Source organism: Chiloscyllium plagiosum, unplaced genomic scaffold (assembly GCF_037043375.1).
Source record: "Chiloscyllium plagiosum isolate Xiang-an unplaced genomic scaffold, Cpla_swu_hap1 HiC_scaffold_43, whole genome shotgun sequence".
NCBI classification, from domain to species: domain Eukaryota; kingdom Metazoa; phylum Chordata; class Chondrichthyes; order Orectolobiformes; family Hemiscylliidae; genus Chiloscyllium; species Chiloscyllium plagiosum.
In genome coordinates, this window is record NW_028270181.1 from 26364571 (window position 1) to 26379861 (window position 15291).

At 43.5% G+C, this 15291-nt stretch overlaps 1 protein-coding gene across 3 annotated transcripts in view; it reads left to right on the forward strand.

Annotated features, from left to right (window-relative positions):
• Nucleotides 1–206: 206 nt before the first annotated feature.
• The window catches only part of LOC122541762 (multimerin-2), a 47296-nt gene continuing 32211 nt past the window's right edge, over nt 207–15291 (forward strand). For all 3 annotated transcript variants that reach the window (XM_043678711.2, XM_043678712.2, XM_087982398.1), the window contains exon 1: nt 207–783. In XM_043678711.2, the coding sequence (XP_043534646.2) occupies nt 422–783 (362 nt within the window). In that variant the 5' untranslated portion in view covers nt 207–421. The remainder of the gene's footprint in view (nt 784–15291) is intronic.

Sequence of the window (15291 nt, forward strand, 5' to 3'; positions counted from 1 at the left end):
AATCAAGGAGATATTTAAAGTTAGTTTAACACACGTTATCTGCCCGCCCAACACATTTTAGAAATATACCTTTTTATTTATTGTTTCTCACAATTGGAGGCTTCCTCTTCCTGTTCTGAGTCTGCTGATAAGAACATTCAACCTCGCTCCTGTCCCTTGGTAAAATTAGGATTTGGGCGAGTGAGCTATTTCCTTATGTTGCATTGTACAGAATTGGTGCCAGTTCAAACCTTGACAGGAACACGGGGGCCTGCATTGTCCCTTGCCTTTTGACATTTCCCACGTAGGCTGGGAGTGTTGGGAAGGTTTCCTTCTCTTCCTTGCTCTTTGTCTGAGATTTTCACAGAGCAACAAAACAAATAGAGGCAGTTTGCGGGAACCTTTCTGCCTTTCCTACCTCCCCCCCTCACCTTGAGCAGGAATGGAACGGATCAGTTCTTTAAACCGAGGGAAGAAAATGGCCTTCAGATCTCTCATCGTTTTCATGTGTCTGAGGCAGGTCTGGTTGAAGAAGGGTCCGGCGAATTACCCGGGAAATGGTGGCAAAGATTTCTTCAGAGAGGTGGCAGAATCGGACGGGTATCGAGGGACTCAGCACCCCCAAGGTTTTGACCGTATCGAGGGCCGTGCTGACACTGAGCTGGACGCCTGGGGTTATGAAGTGGTTCAGGGAACCAACAAGCCTTTCTCCTACGTCCGAACCACCAGCTCTGACTCATTCAAGAGGCGCACCCAGAGCACAGTGACCAACACGCGAGCACCCTCAAAACCCTCACCCGGAAGGCAAGTGATAAAACAGGAACCAATATTATCCAGTCTTAGTGGCATTCCCTATATGCTATGTTAGGAACTCTGGCAGGAAAAAGCTGTGTTCCGTAAAAGAGCCTTCACCTCGATTAGCTGGCTGCTGCTCCTTGTCAGTGAGTTTAGTTTCGTGTCCGTGAACACCCCCCCCAGAGCCACTTATGGAGGTTATGGAGGCAGAGATAGGGCAGGATGCAGGTAACTTGATTGCAAATAGTGAAAACATTAACCATTCCTCTCACCGACCATTTACTTGGTGTGAGAGTGTACTGCAGGGATTAGGAATGTCGCAGGGTTTGATACTGTACCTGTGCTGTGTTAGCCTTCCTTGGGGTCGAAATCAGCCACTGCCACTGACAATGACTGTTACACAGAGAGTCCTGCTAGAGTGTGGGTCAGACCTGTGTGCATATGTGATTGGGTATATGTTTTTGTGGGTGCATACAGGTAGTTCTTCTATAACGCGATGACTATGTTCTTGTGCAATCCTGCCTTATAGAAAAATTGCGCTTTAGAAACAGCGCTTAAAGTGTTGGTGATGTAATCATATTACAGCCAACACGTGTTTTAAATGTTCATGTTGTAGAAACAGTGCCCCTCAATTTGTCAATTGTGTAACAGTGAATTTGTGTTAATGAAATGTGCATTAGAATAGAACCTGTATATGTCTGTGTCCATATCTGTTTGTATATACGTGTTTGCATGTCTACATGTGTGTTTGTGTATACATGTGCTTGTGTGTGTGTCTGTAGTATGTTTGTGTATGTGCATATATATTTGTGTACATATGCATATGTACATGTCTGTGTGTCTGTTCATATATACATATACATGTCAACTTGTGTGTGCATACAAGTAATTTTACATGTGTGTAAATCTGTTACGTATATACATGTACATGCGCATTTATATGCTGTATGAATGTACCCATGTGTATGTATATGACTGTGTATATGTATGTTACTAGGTGTGTATCTATGTGCATGTATACACTTGCGTAAATGTATCAATATATGCATATAACTATTGGTGTGCATATGTTTAGCCTAAGGATTGAGTAGGCCAGGCCCATACTCACTGGAATTTAGAACAATGAGAAACAACATATTGAAACATAAAAGATTCTTTAGGGAATTGGCACAGTAGATGTGGAGAGGTTGTTACCGCCATGGGAGAGTCGAGGACCGGGCACATCATCTCAGAGTAAGGGGTTGCCCATTTAAGACAGGGTTAAAAGTCACACAACACTAGGTTACAGTCTTAATAGGTTTATTTGGAAGAACTAGCTTTCGGAGCGCTGCTCCTTCATCAGGTAGCTGTGTGAAGGAGCAGTGCTCTAAAAGCTAGTGCTTCCAAATAAACCTATTGGACTATAACCTGGTGTTGTGTGATTTTAAACTTTGTCCACCCCAGTCCAACACTGGTTCCTTCACGTGTAAGACAGAGATGAGGAAGTAGTGAATCTGTGAAATTCTTTATTGCAGAGGGCTGTTGAGGATGGGCCATTAAGTATACTCAAGGCTGAGGTAGTCAGGTTTTTAATTAGTAAGGTAATCAAGGGTTTGGCGGAGAGAACGGGAAGGTAGAGTTGAGGGTTATCAGATCAACTATGATTTCAATGAAGAGTGGAGAAGATTCAATGGGCTGAATGGCCCACTACTCCTCCTGGGTCTACACGGTACCTGTTACAGCGACTCAGCAATCTGACTGTCACATAAAGAGTCTGCTTCATTAGGGTCAGTGATTCCTGTAAAAGCGACAGGGAGAGAGGGAGCAGTCACTCATTTCCAAAATCTATTTAGAGATGTTGGTGTGTATCTTGGAATGTAATAATTCACTGCAATGCAATTTGGTAGCTTTCTGTAGATCTGGGTATAGGCAGTGGTCCCCAGTGACTCCTAACCTGGGGTTCGACACGGCTGAATCAATTCCAAGAATGTTCCAGAATATCAGCTCCCAACAACATGAGAGCAGGGAAGTCAGCAGTGCTGATAGCTGGCAGGTTGTCCCTGTACCATGTAAGAGGAGGCAGGACCAGCATATAGCCATGGCCACTCTGACTGTGCTTGGCATTACCCAGGCTGCAGATGACAGAGTGCTATAACTGGCCCCAATGCCATCAGCATTTATTCTTGTACCATCTCCCTGTTCTGTTGAGATTTTGTGAAAACCTCAAGCTGAAAGCAGCCTTTTGCATTAGATCAGGTTTGTCCCTCCCCAGGCGGAAGTGGGCACTTGCAGATGCTGGCGATTAGAGTCAAGATTAGAGTAGTGCTGGAAACACACAGCAGGTCAGGCAGCGTCTGAGGAGCAGGAAAATCGACGTTTCGGGCAAAAACCCTTCAACCGATGAAAGGCATTTGACCGAAAAGTCGATTTTCCTGCTCCTCGGACACTGACCTGCTGTCTTTTTCCAGCACCACTCTAATCTTGACTTTGTTCCTTCCCACACAGGGCTCCCCTGTACAACAAACTGTAACCTCTGTCATTCACAGGAAACCAAGTTCCACTATTCCTGAGTCATCACAAATGTAAGAATTTGATCAAATCACCAATTTGTACTTCGCTGTCCAATCCCAGTTAAAAGAATATGCACACTAGGGTTATCAGTTCATAAGAAAATAATCATCTATTGTAACTAAATCACTTCTAACCAATCGTGATAAAATTATGAATTGCTAACTTATAATTTTATGACATAAACTTTTAAACTTCTTCCTAAAACTCATAAATACCTGCAATTAGGCACACAGAAAAATCTGGGGATAGAGGACGAAGCACAGTCCTGGCACCAGTCTGGATCACAGACAGTGGTGCTTGTGACTGAGAGAGTGTGAGAGAGCACTTCTCTTTGCAGGGAAAAGATGTGGCGCATCATAAAAAGACATTTTTCGTTTATACTTACTTTTGGATTGTAAACCAAAATGCGAAAAGGATACTGCTTTAAAGCAGGGAAATGGTGGAAGGAGATGTTGCAGTTTTGAAATAAGTTACTGGAACTCATTGTAAGTTATATTTATACTTTAATCGAGAAATAGAAGATGATTGCTAGACTCATCAGCACTTTATGCGTGTGTGTGCGTGCGCGCGTGTGTATGTGTATGTGTGTGAGAGAGAAAGAGAGAGAGTGTGTGAGAGAGAGAAAAAGAGAGTGTGTGTATGTGTGAGAGAGAAAGAGAGAGACAGTGTGTGTGCATGTGCGTGCGTGTGTGTGTGTGTGTTCAAGGCACCTTTGCTCAGGCACAGCCTGTTAACTAGTTTTTCAATCAAGATTTCTGTTAATTGAACAGGGGGGCATTGAAAGGGGAGTGTGCCCACTAAAAGTAGAAAGACATGCATTTTGATAACATGGGGAGGTGATGGCCTAGTGGTATTATTGCTGAACTATTAATCCAGGGACCCAGATCACCTTTTGGGAACTTGGGTTTGAATCCTGCCATGGCAGATGGTGGAAATTGAATTCAACAAAAATCTGGAATTAAGAGTCTAATGATGACCATGAACTGGTTCTGGAAAAATACCATCTGGGTCACTAATTTCCTTTAGGGAAGGAAAGTGCCATCCTTACCTAGCCCTGACATGTAACTCCAGACCCACAGCAATGTGGTTGGCTCTTACCTGCCCTCTGGGTAATACATGCTGGCCTGACCAGGGACATCCTCATCCATTGGATGTTGCAAAGCCAATTAAATACATTTTGAAATCTGAAGCAAACACAGAGAATGCTGGAGAAACTCAGCAGGCCTGGCAGCATCTGTGAAGAGAGACACAGAGTTACTGTTTCGAATCCAGTGTGATTCTACTTACAGAAGGGTTCTGAAACGGAGTCATATCAGACTCAAAACATTAACTCTGTTTCTCCCAGCACAGATGCTGCCAGACCTGCTGGGTTTTTTCCAGCACCCGCAGTATTTTGCCTTCACTTTTTGAAGTGTAATTGCTATTATAATGTGGGAAACACAGCAGCCAATTTTCACACAGTTAACTGCAACAGACAGCAATCTTTTAGTCATACAGCATGGAGAAAGGTCCTTTAGTCCAACTCATTCAATGCTGACCAGGTTTCCTAAACTGAACTAGTCTCATTTTCCTGCATTTGGCCCATATCCCTCTAAACCTTTCCTACTCGTGCACTATCCAAATGTCTTTTAAATTTTGTAACTATACCTGCATCTACCACTTCCTCTGGAAGCTCATTCACCTTATTCATGTCCCTCATGATTTTATAAACCTCTATAAGGTCACCCTTCAGCCTCCTATGCTCCAGTAAAATGTAGTCCCAACCTATCCCTAAACCTCAAACATCTTTGTAAATATTGTTTGCACCCTTTCCAGTTTAATAACATCGTTCCCAAAGTAGGACGAGCAGAATTGTATGCAGTACTCCAAATGCGATCTCACCAATGGAGCAATATTAGCCAGGGTGGCAATGCAGTCTTTTACAATGCAAGATGAAGTCTTGGCTTAATAGCTCATCCATGAACTGGCACATCTGACAGTGCAGCAGTCATAGAGTCATAGAGATGTACAATACAAAAGCAGATCCTTTGGTCCAACTCGTCCATGCCAACCAGATATCCCAACCCAATCTAGTCCCATCTGCCAACATCTGGCCCATATTCCTCCAAACCCTTCCTATTCATATACCCAACCAGATGCCTTTTAAATGTTGCAATTGTACCAGCCTCCACCACTTCCTCTGGCAGCTCATTCCATACACGTACCACCCTCTGCGTGAAACAATTGCCACATAGGTCTCTTTTATATCTTTCCCTTTTCACCCTAAACTCTATGCCCTCTAGTTCTGGCCTCCCCCACCCCAGGGAAATGTCTTTGCCTATTTATCCTATCCATGCCCCTCATGATTGTATAAACCTCTATAAGGTCACCCCTCAGCCTCTGATGCTCCAGGGAAAACAGCCCCAGCCTGTTCAACCTCGCCCTATAGCTCAAATCCTCCAACCCTGGCAACATCCCTGTAATTCTTTTCTGAACCCTTTCAAGTTTCACAACATCTTTCCAATAGGAAGGAGACAGAATTGTACGCAATATTCCAACAGTGGCCTAACCAATGCCTAACCAGTGGCCTAACTAGTGGCCTAACAGCTGCAACATGACCTCCCAACTCCTGTACTCAATACTCTGACCGATAAAAGAAAGCATACCAAACGCCTTCTTCACTATGCTATTTACCTGCGACTCCACTTTCAAGGAGCTATGAACCTGCACTCCAAGGTCTCTTTGTTCAGCAACACTCCCTAGGACCTTACCATTAAGTGTATAAGTCCTGCTAAGATTTGCTTTCCCAAAATGTAGCACCTCACATTTATCTTAATTACACTACATCTGCCACTTCTCAGCCCATTGGCCCATCTGATCAAGATCTTGTTGGAATCTAAGGTAACCTTCTTCGCTGTCCACTACACCTCCAATGTTGGTGTCATCTGCAAACTTACTAACTGTATCTCTTATGCTCACATCCAAATCATTTATATAAATGACAAAAAATAGTGGACTCAGCACTGATTTGTGTGGCACTCCACTGGTCACAGGCCACAGTCCCTCTGTATTATACTGTTTTTTTTCTCCTGTGCTCTGGAGTGGATTTTGAACCAGGAAACCTTGCGACTTTAGAGGTGAGCACCCTACAAGCTGAGTCATGGCTGAGACAGTAAGTGTCTTCCAGGTTTATCTTGGTGTTTCCAGGAATTAGCCTTTCACATTCTGGATTTAGATGTGACACTGGGACACTTTTTAAAAAAAAAGTAAACTTTTCTTTATCAATTGTGAAGGTTTCAGAGCTGAAGAAAAGGTTGTTGGGGTGGGTGGAAACCTTCAGGATTATGACCAGAGGAGGTACTCAGGCTTTGGCTCGATTGGTTGTTCACTGTCCATTTGCAGGAACTGATGCTGTTGCTGGGTGGAGAGGATGCAGACAACATCAAACTGAAAACTCTGGAAACGGGAATAGGAAGAAGTCCAAAGAATTCAATGTAAATCCATGGGGGATGGGGTGAAACAGGATCAGGAAGACATCGTCATGGGAACTGAAAGTTTCAGAGACTGGCCTGGGCCTCCATACAGAGTCCAGACACTGGCAGCAAATGAAAGACACAAGAAGGGGGCGGGAGTGTTGCTGCTGCTGACACAAGCTTCATTGTTTCTGCACTCCGTTCTGTTACCCCAATGCACTTGTATAGTGTGATCTGCCTGTAAAGCATGTAAGGCTACACTTTTCACTGTACCTCAGTACATGTGACAGAAATAAATTAAATCAGATCAATGTTGGAGCTGCGAATTGCTGCTGTAATCAGACTGTTAACAGGGTGGGTCCAATGGACATACAGAGAATGGTCACTCGGAGTGGGCCTGCTCTACTTTAACTGTGTCTATACTCATCATATCTCTCCTCTCCAAACCTGCACGAGATTGGGTTAAAAGCCAAATGCTGTGCAAAACCAGCCGGTTTGGTTTTGGTGATGCGTTATTGTCCCAGATGACCACTGCTGGCAGCTTGAGGTATATGCTACCTGTACCAGGGCTAAGGGCTGTTTAAGGCAGTTCAATGCCTTTGATCTTTCTTTGCCTTGGGTCTATCTAGTGATTAGTGATAGAGGGTACACCACTGTGGAGGAGAGATATGTTCACAGTAACAAACAGGTTTATTGAATATAGCAGTAAGTACAACTACATTTGGTCAGTCATTTCTAGGACCTGTTAAAGATAAATCTGTTCCCTCTAAAAACTGGAATTGAACTCCTTGTCTCCACCCTCAGACTGTATATATGCACCAGCAAATGGAGGCAAAGTCACATGAACATTAACCCCTTCAGAACCACTACCTTTTACGATGGATCTAAATGCCACAACCAATCACGGTGAAACATTCAGAAGAAGCTTCACTCTTGGGTCAGCAGCTCATAGAAATTTAGCAAGACTTCATTCTGCAAGGGGCCAGCACAGACCAACGGGCTGAATGGGTTCCTCCTGCACTGTAACAACTCATCACTCTAAGAAGGAACTCCTGCAGTAGGTTTAATGAAAAGTGTACAAAAGAATTCCGGCTACCCTCCCCATTACACCAGAATGTTGCTGGGAAAAGTAAGGAGTTTTATTGTTGTGAATATAATTCCGTTTAGTTCCCTACCTTGCCACCTGTTCATTATTATTTAATGACGAATTTTCTGTTGCCATTGACGTTTGGCAGAGAGTATTTCTTTTTGTCTTTTTGGATTATTCTGTTGCTAGATAACCTGGGTTTTGAGGTCATGTTGGTTAGCTACAGGACAAAAGGCCATTCTGCCCTGTTACAAGCATTTCCTCACCCTTCGTTTCGGAGTGAGGAGCTCCTGGTTTAATTGCTGCATTATTGTACCAAACCGGGGTCTCAAAACAGCTCCCTTCACTAAGATGCCAACAGTGCCGTTCGATCCTTGGGTCCTGTGAATATGACTGAATTGGATCAGAATCTACTTCTGGAGAAGGTTGCTTTTAACAGTACCTTCTCTGTGCATCTGTGGAGATGATGTGGAGGAGCCAGTGTTGGACTGGGGCGGACATTAAAAATCACACAACACCAGGTTATAGTCCAACAGCTTTATTTGGCAGCACTAGCTTGAATGAGCAGCGCTCTGAAACTTGTTGGACTATAACCTAGTGTTGTGTGATTTTTAACATCTGTGGGGAGGCACTGTAGCTTGTCCCCAAGTAGAGAGAGCTCCCTGTACAGTGAAACAGTTTAGTTGCTATCAGTGAGAGATGACCCTGCAGTTAGCAATAACAGGGTCAGATCGCTCTGTTTCTGCTGTCTCCAGGTTGAGGGCATGGCAGTACAGCGCCTTTAAGAGAGATTTGTTCTGTATTGTTTCTCTGGCAGAGAGGCACTGCCACAGTGGTGTCAGTATATCTGCTTCAGCAGTCGGAAAATGGCTTTGAGCTCCTTAAGGTTTTTTTAAAAATGAGACAAAAGAAGTAGGAGTGGGAAAAGTCAGCCTCAAGCAGATCCAGGGTTTTAGTTTTGCTTTCAGTTGTTGAACTCGGGGTTTTGGAGTTGAAGCTGCTAGATACAGCGCTCTCTCAGCTGCAGCAAAAAAAACTTGAATTCTCTTTCTGCCACTGGATTGTTTCTTTTGATGTTCCTTTTTCCCCTGGTCTGGAGCAGAGATAGCATGTGAGGAAGGTCTGTTTTGCTGAATTTGCCTTTGCCAAGGGTGTATCTAAGGGATACTTCTATATTGGAACAGTTGATGAGGAGTGGTTTAATAATATATTATTTTATTAAGTATTTCAGTACAGTTAATGATATGCCAATTCTATTTTTGTTTGTATTTTAACTGTGACATAAGAATAAAATAGGTTTTACTTAAAGCCTATTAATGGACCGATCAAATCCCATCTGGAACACAGATGTGCCTTTCGAAAAAATAAAAAGTTCGGGTCTAGCTATCTCCTTGTGGGGTTTGGTCTGGTCCATAACCAGGAGAATCCACAAACACTGAGCTACACATCATACCTTTCACCTGGTACTGAAACAGACTCTTAATCCCTATACACTATACACCTTGTGAAATAAAGACATACACCAGAAAATACATATCTTCAAATAGATTAGACCCAGGGTTACAGCTGATGGAGCCCACCTTCAGCATTTCAACAATTAATTAACAGGATTCAACAAGAAGCAGTCTTTTTAAACAGTTAGCTTTTTCCTCCAGTGTTGCCCTAGAGATTGTAGGATCGTCAGGGAATGCTGGCAGCGCTGAGTTGACTGTTTGCCTATGGTTTGCCATTGTGTTGGCTTTGAGTGATTGCTGCATTCTGTTCTTGGAGACAGTTAGTCTCCATGACTCTGGGGAGTCTTTCAAATACATTCTTATTATTCAAGCAAAGCCCAATTTCACCCCCTAAAGTCAGTATTCCACACATGGTGCCTTATATCTAGTTTTCTGACCACATGTACACTCTTCTTAATTTGCTTTTCCTTCACAGGATCGTCCACCTCCTTCTAGTTTCATATTATCTCAAAACATAACCAGTTTGTTTGAGTTTGTGGATCCAGACCATTTATTTATTCAGCCAATGGGAAGAAGCAGTGCAATAGCCTCCTCCTTTGCAGAGGTGACGGTGATGAGTCTGTGGTGAGGACACTCCTTGGCAATGTACAGCACTGGCTGTGTCTTTCCACAAGTGTTTTCGGGCTTTGTACTGAGGAGCCATGATAGCTGGTGCTTGTATAGAGACCCTGGCTCGTGCTGAACCTGTTTAGCAAGGATCACTCTCACTGTGGCATTTCAGAGCTTGTTCTTGGCATTAAGAAGGCAATGACTTCCCGTGTTTCTCATTCCTGGATCCATTAGGTCCAGGCTGCTGGATCTCCCTTGGTGGGGAGGGGAGGGGGGGGGTCACTCCATGTGGATCACTGAGGTAGCAGACATCAATGGCTGGAATGAATGGGACATCATGGTGAGGTGTAGCACGGATGACTTCAAACAGCTTGGGGTTTTTTTTCAGTTGACAGGTAGTAGGGAGATTGTATTTGCAAGGACAGGAAACCCAGGGAGAGCATCTCTTCCAGGAGGATGCACAGTGCATTGATGTGTTCAACTGAATGTCAACAAGATATAAGTGAGTGTGTGTGTGTGAGAGAGTGTAGGCACATGGGTGTAGGTGGTTGTGTGTATAAGTAGGTTTGTGTGTGTGTATAGGTGAGTGCATGTAAATGTGTAGGTGTTTGTGAGAGAGAGTGTGTGTGTAGATGTGGGTGGGTGTGCATGTGGGAGAGAGAGCATGCATGTGTAGGTGTGGGTGTGTGTGTGTGGGAGACAGAGTGCATGTGTAGGTGTGGGTGGGTATATGTCTGTGTAAGTATATATGTGGGTGGGTGTGTGGATGTGAGAGAGAGAGAGAGTGCATGTGTATGTGTGGGAGAGAGAGTGGGAGAGAGAGGTGTGTGTGTGTGACCTTTGCCAGACCATTGCAGAGTACTCTCATCATGGACAGTGGTGGGGCAAGTGCTGAGCTCCAGAGAATTCTGGAACATCACCCAGTTACTTAAATCCAAAACAATCCCAATACATGGGACAATCCAATCAGCAATCACTCCTCGGGGAGGCCAAGGTGTAGTGGTAATCCCGCTAGACAAGTAAACCCGAACCTGAGGCTATATTCTGGAGCCATAGGTTGAACCTCACCATGGCCAATGGTGAAATTTGAATCCGATAAAAATCTGGAATTTAAAAATAAACTCTTCTCAGTTGTGGCAAAAACCCATCAAGTTTGTTAATGTCATAACTTAACTGGGAAGACAGTACCAATAATCCACAAAAATTCACAAATGTATACAATCCCGATGAAATGGCCAATTTGTGCAACTGACTGTGATTCAGGACAAAAGCAATTCAAACCAGATCCCTCTAGTAACAGGAAAAAAAAACAATTGATCATAATCCACATGAGCAGTGAAAAGAAAGCATTTCATACAAACATGTGAATCATCAGGTAGAGTAGGCTGTTCAGTCCCTCAAGAGAGTGGTGCTGGAAAAGCTCATTCCTGATGAAGGGCTTTTGCACAAAACATTGATTTAGACCATAAGACCATAAGACATAGGAGTAGAAGTAAGGCCATTCGGCCCATCGAGTCCACTCTGCCATTTGATCATGGCTGATGGGCATTTCAACTTACCCGCATTCTCCCCGTAACCCTTAATTCCTTGTGACATCAAGAATTTATCAATCTCTGCCTTGAAGACATTTAGCGTCCCAGCCTCCACTGCACTCCGCTGCAATGAGTTCCACAGGCCCACCACTCTCTGGTTGAAGAAATGTCTCCGCATTTCTGTTCTAAATTGACCCCCTCTAATTTTAAGGCTGTGCCCATGGGTCTCCCCGCCTAACGGAAACAATTTCTTAGCGTCCACCCTTTCCAAGCCATGTATTATCTTGTAAGTTTCTATTAGATCTCCCCTTAATCTTCTAAACTTCAATGAGTACAATCCCAGGATCCTCAGCCATTCCTCGTATGTTAGACCTACCATTCCAGGGATCATCCGTGTGAATCTCTGTTGGACATGCTCCAGTGCCAGTATGTCCCTCCTGAGGTGTGGGGACCAAAACTGGACACAGTACTCCAAATGGAGCTTAACCAGAGCTTTATAAAGTCTCAGTAGCACAACGGTGCTTTTATATTCCAACCCTCTTGAGATAAATGGCAACATTGCATTTCGCTTTCTTAATCACGGACTCAACCTGCATGTTTACCTTTAGAGAATCCTCGACTAGCACTCCCAGATCTCTTTGTACTTTGGCTTTACGAATTTTCTCACCGTTTAGAAAGTAGTCCATGCTTGTATTCTTTTTTCCAAAGTGCAAGACCTCGCATTTGCTCACATTGAACTTCATCAGCCATTTCCTGGACACTCTCCCAAACTGTCAAGATCCTTCTGCAGCCTCCCCACTTCCTCAGTACTACCTGCCTGTCCACCTATCTTCGTATCATCGGCAAACTTCGCTAGAATGCCCCCAGTCCCTTCACCCAGATCGTTAATATATAACGCGAACAGCTGCGGCCCCAACACCAAACCCTGCGGGACATCGCTTGTCACCGGCTGCCATTCCGAAAAGGAATCTCTTATCCCAACTCTCTGCCTTCTGTCAGCCAGCCAATCCTCAATCCATGCCAGTAGCTCACCTCGAACACCATGGATTTTCCTGCAGATTTTCCTGCTCCTCAGATGCTGCCTGACCTGCTTTGCATTTCCAGCACGACTCTAATTTTGACTCTGATCTCCAGCATCTGCAGTCCTCACTTTCACCCTGTTCAGTCCCTCAAGCCTACTGTGCTATTCAATCAGGTCAAGGTTGATCGTAACCTCAAATCTGTGTACCTGCCTACCCTGACACCCTTCAATGACCAACTTAACAACAGTCTATCTACCTTTGCCTTCAAACTATTCAAGGACTCTGTTTACAGCATCTTTTCTGGATGTGAGTTCCTGTCGGGGTAAAGTTAACATTATTTGCCTGGAAGCCATTTTCCTGATTCGGCTGAGAGTTCCATTTTGTGTCCCCAGCCAGAACTTTGCTGGCTGTGCATTCCTTATTATGAGGTAATGTGAAAGGTTGTCCTTATCTTCCTTCTCAAGATAGTGTCTCCTCCCTTTGCTGAATGATCAGTGCAGGCTGTAGAACCAGTCAAGCAGTCATAGACTTTCCAATTAGTCCCCCTTCCTTCTCTAGTTATTGCCTCTTCACGGTCATTCAGCCAATTAGGGAAATTTCTGCTTAGTATTAGCAATCTGTGTAACTAGAGCAGGTGGTGATACCATTTGATCTGTCCACTTGTAAAATGCATAATAGTGCTTTAGTTTTGAACTTAATGACTAACCTCTAATTTAGTACCAACTTGTCAGCATGCCAAACTGTGTAATTAACAGTCAGCTCCTATCTGTTTTCTCTATATAATCCTGTAGTATCCTGATGTACTTCGGAATAACACCGAGCCACAGTTAGGATGGTGAATTCCCCATGATACATCGTGTGATAAACGAATCAGTTCGCAAGGTCCGAGTCTTGAGAGTTTTCTTCAACAGTTCCAAAGACTCTTAATGTTCTGAGGGGAAAAAAAATTGTTATTCTCAGTTTTACACAGGAGACCCTTGATTTTTAAACAGTAGCTCCTAGTTCTAGAAAGAGAAAACGATCCCTCCATCAACTCTGTCAAGACCCCTCAGGATTCTATTTGTTTCAATCAAGTCACCTCTCATGCTTCTAAACTCCAACAGGTAGAAGCCCAGTCTATTTACTATTTCTTCATAAGACAACTTGCCATTTTAGGTATTCTAGTAAATCTTCTCTGAATTGCGTCCAATGCATTTAACATCTTAAATAAGATGACCAATGCTGTACACAGCCCTCCAAACGTGTGTAACTAATGCCCTAAATAACTGAAGTATAACCTCTCTAGTTTTTATTCAATTCCCCTCAACTGGTAACATTCTGTTAGCTTTCCTCATTACTAGCCGTACTTGAATACTGACCTTCTGTGCTTCATGCACAAAGACCCCCAGACCCCTCTGAATTTCTGAGCTAGTTTCATGTAACTTATACTATACCCTTCAAATCCCCACATGCACATGCATGCGCGCACACACACCCATGATTAAGACAGACAAAATACAAATGATTTAACACATATACTGGAGTGAAACAGTGTAGATACAGGGTAAGCAAAATCCTGAAGGTTCAGAAGACAGGAGGAAAGTTATTTTTTCCTCCACAATCCTTTTTATTTTTGCAATAATGACATACTGTAGAGGGACAGTCATTCTCGAGTTTGATGGTTGATCAGTTGAACATGGAATAAATAAAATAAAAGACCTTTCTTTTAATTTTTCTTGGGTTTTCTGTCTCTTAAAGAGAGAGGGAGCGAAAGATGGTTTTCGTTTGTAAGCTATACATATCTTATTTCCCGTAATTGCATGCTCTTAGCACCTACAGCCCTTTAACACTCACCACCTCAACCAAAGGCAGTTGTCAGGCAGAATTACCTCAGCCCAAAGGTTTTTCTGCGCCATTCAGCCTCCAATGTTTGTGCTTACTACTTCAAGAAGCAACATTGTACTGTACAGATCGACAATATGGGCCAGCACCTGATCTTTCACATTGTCAAGTTTTCCTGGTAAAGGGCAGTTTTTAGACAATAGACAATAGACAATAGGTGCAGGAGTAGGCCATTCTGCCCTTCGAGCCTGCACCACCATTCAATATGATCATGGCTGATCATCCTTAATCAGTATCCTGATTAGTCCCAAAAGAACTAAAAATACATGGTCTCTTACAGGAAGGAAATCTACACTCCTTCCCTAGTTTGACCCACTTCAAACCATTCACAACGTGGGTTGACTCTTTACTGCACTCTGGACAATTAGGGATGGATAATAATTGGCCAGTGACACTCACATCCCATCAATGAATAACAAATAAAATATTGTAGGCAAAAGTGAGGACTGCAGATGCTGGAGATTAGAGTCAAGCTTAGAGTGGTGCTGGAAATGCACAGCAGGTCAGGCAGCATCCAAGGAGCAGGAAAATCAACATTTCGGACAGGAGCCCTTCATCAAGAATTCCTGATGAAGGGCTCCTGCCTGAACCGTCAATTTTCCTGCTCCTCGGATGCTGCCTGACCTGCTGTGCATTTCCAGCACCACTCTAAATAAAATATTGTGACATACCCCATTTAACCAGCATCTACTCAATCACTCAATTTATTATCCCTTCCCAAGATTTATCCTCAATTCCTTTAACATTGAGTGTTTAACTAAAATCTTTTGTGCAGAACATCGATGAGTCAGGAGTCTGAGTACATGATGGTTTTCCACAATTCACTGGTCAAAAAACAATCAAGGACATTGGCTAAACAGGAACACCTTCTCTCAATCTATGTTGACTGCAGTTCACTAACCTCTGACCCTTGGGTTCACTCTTGATAAT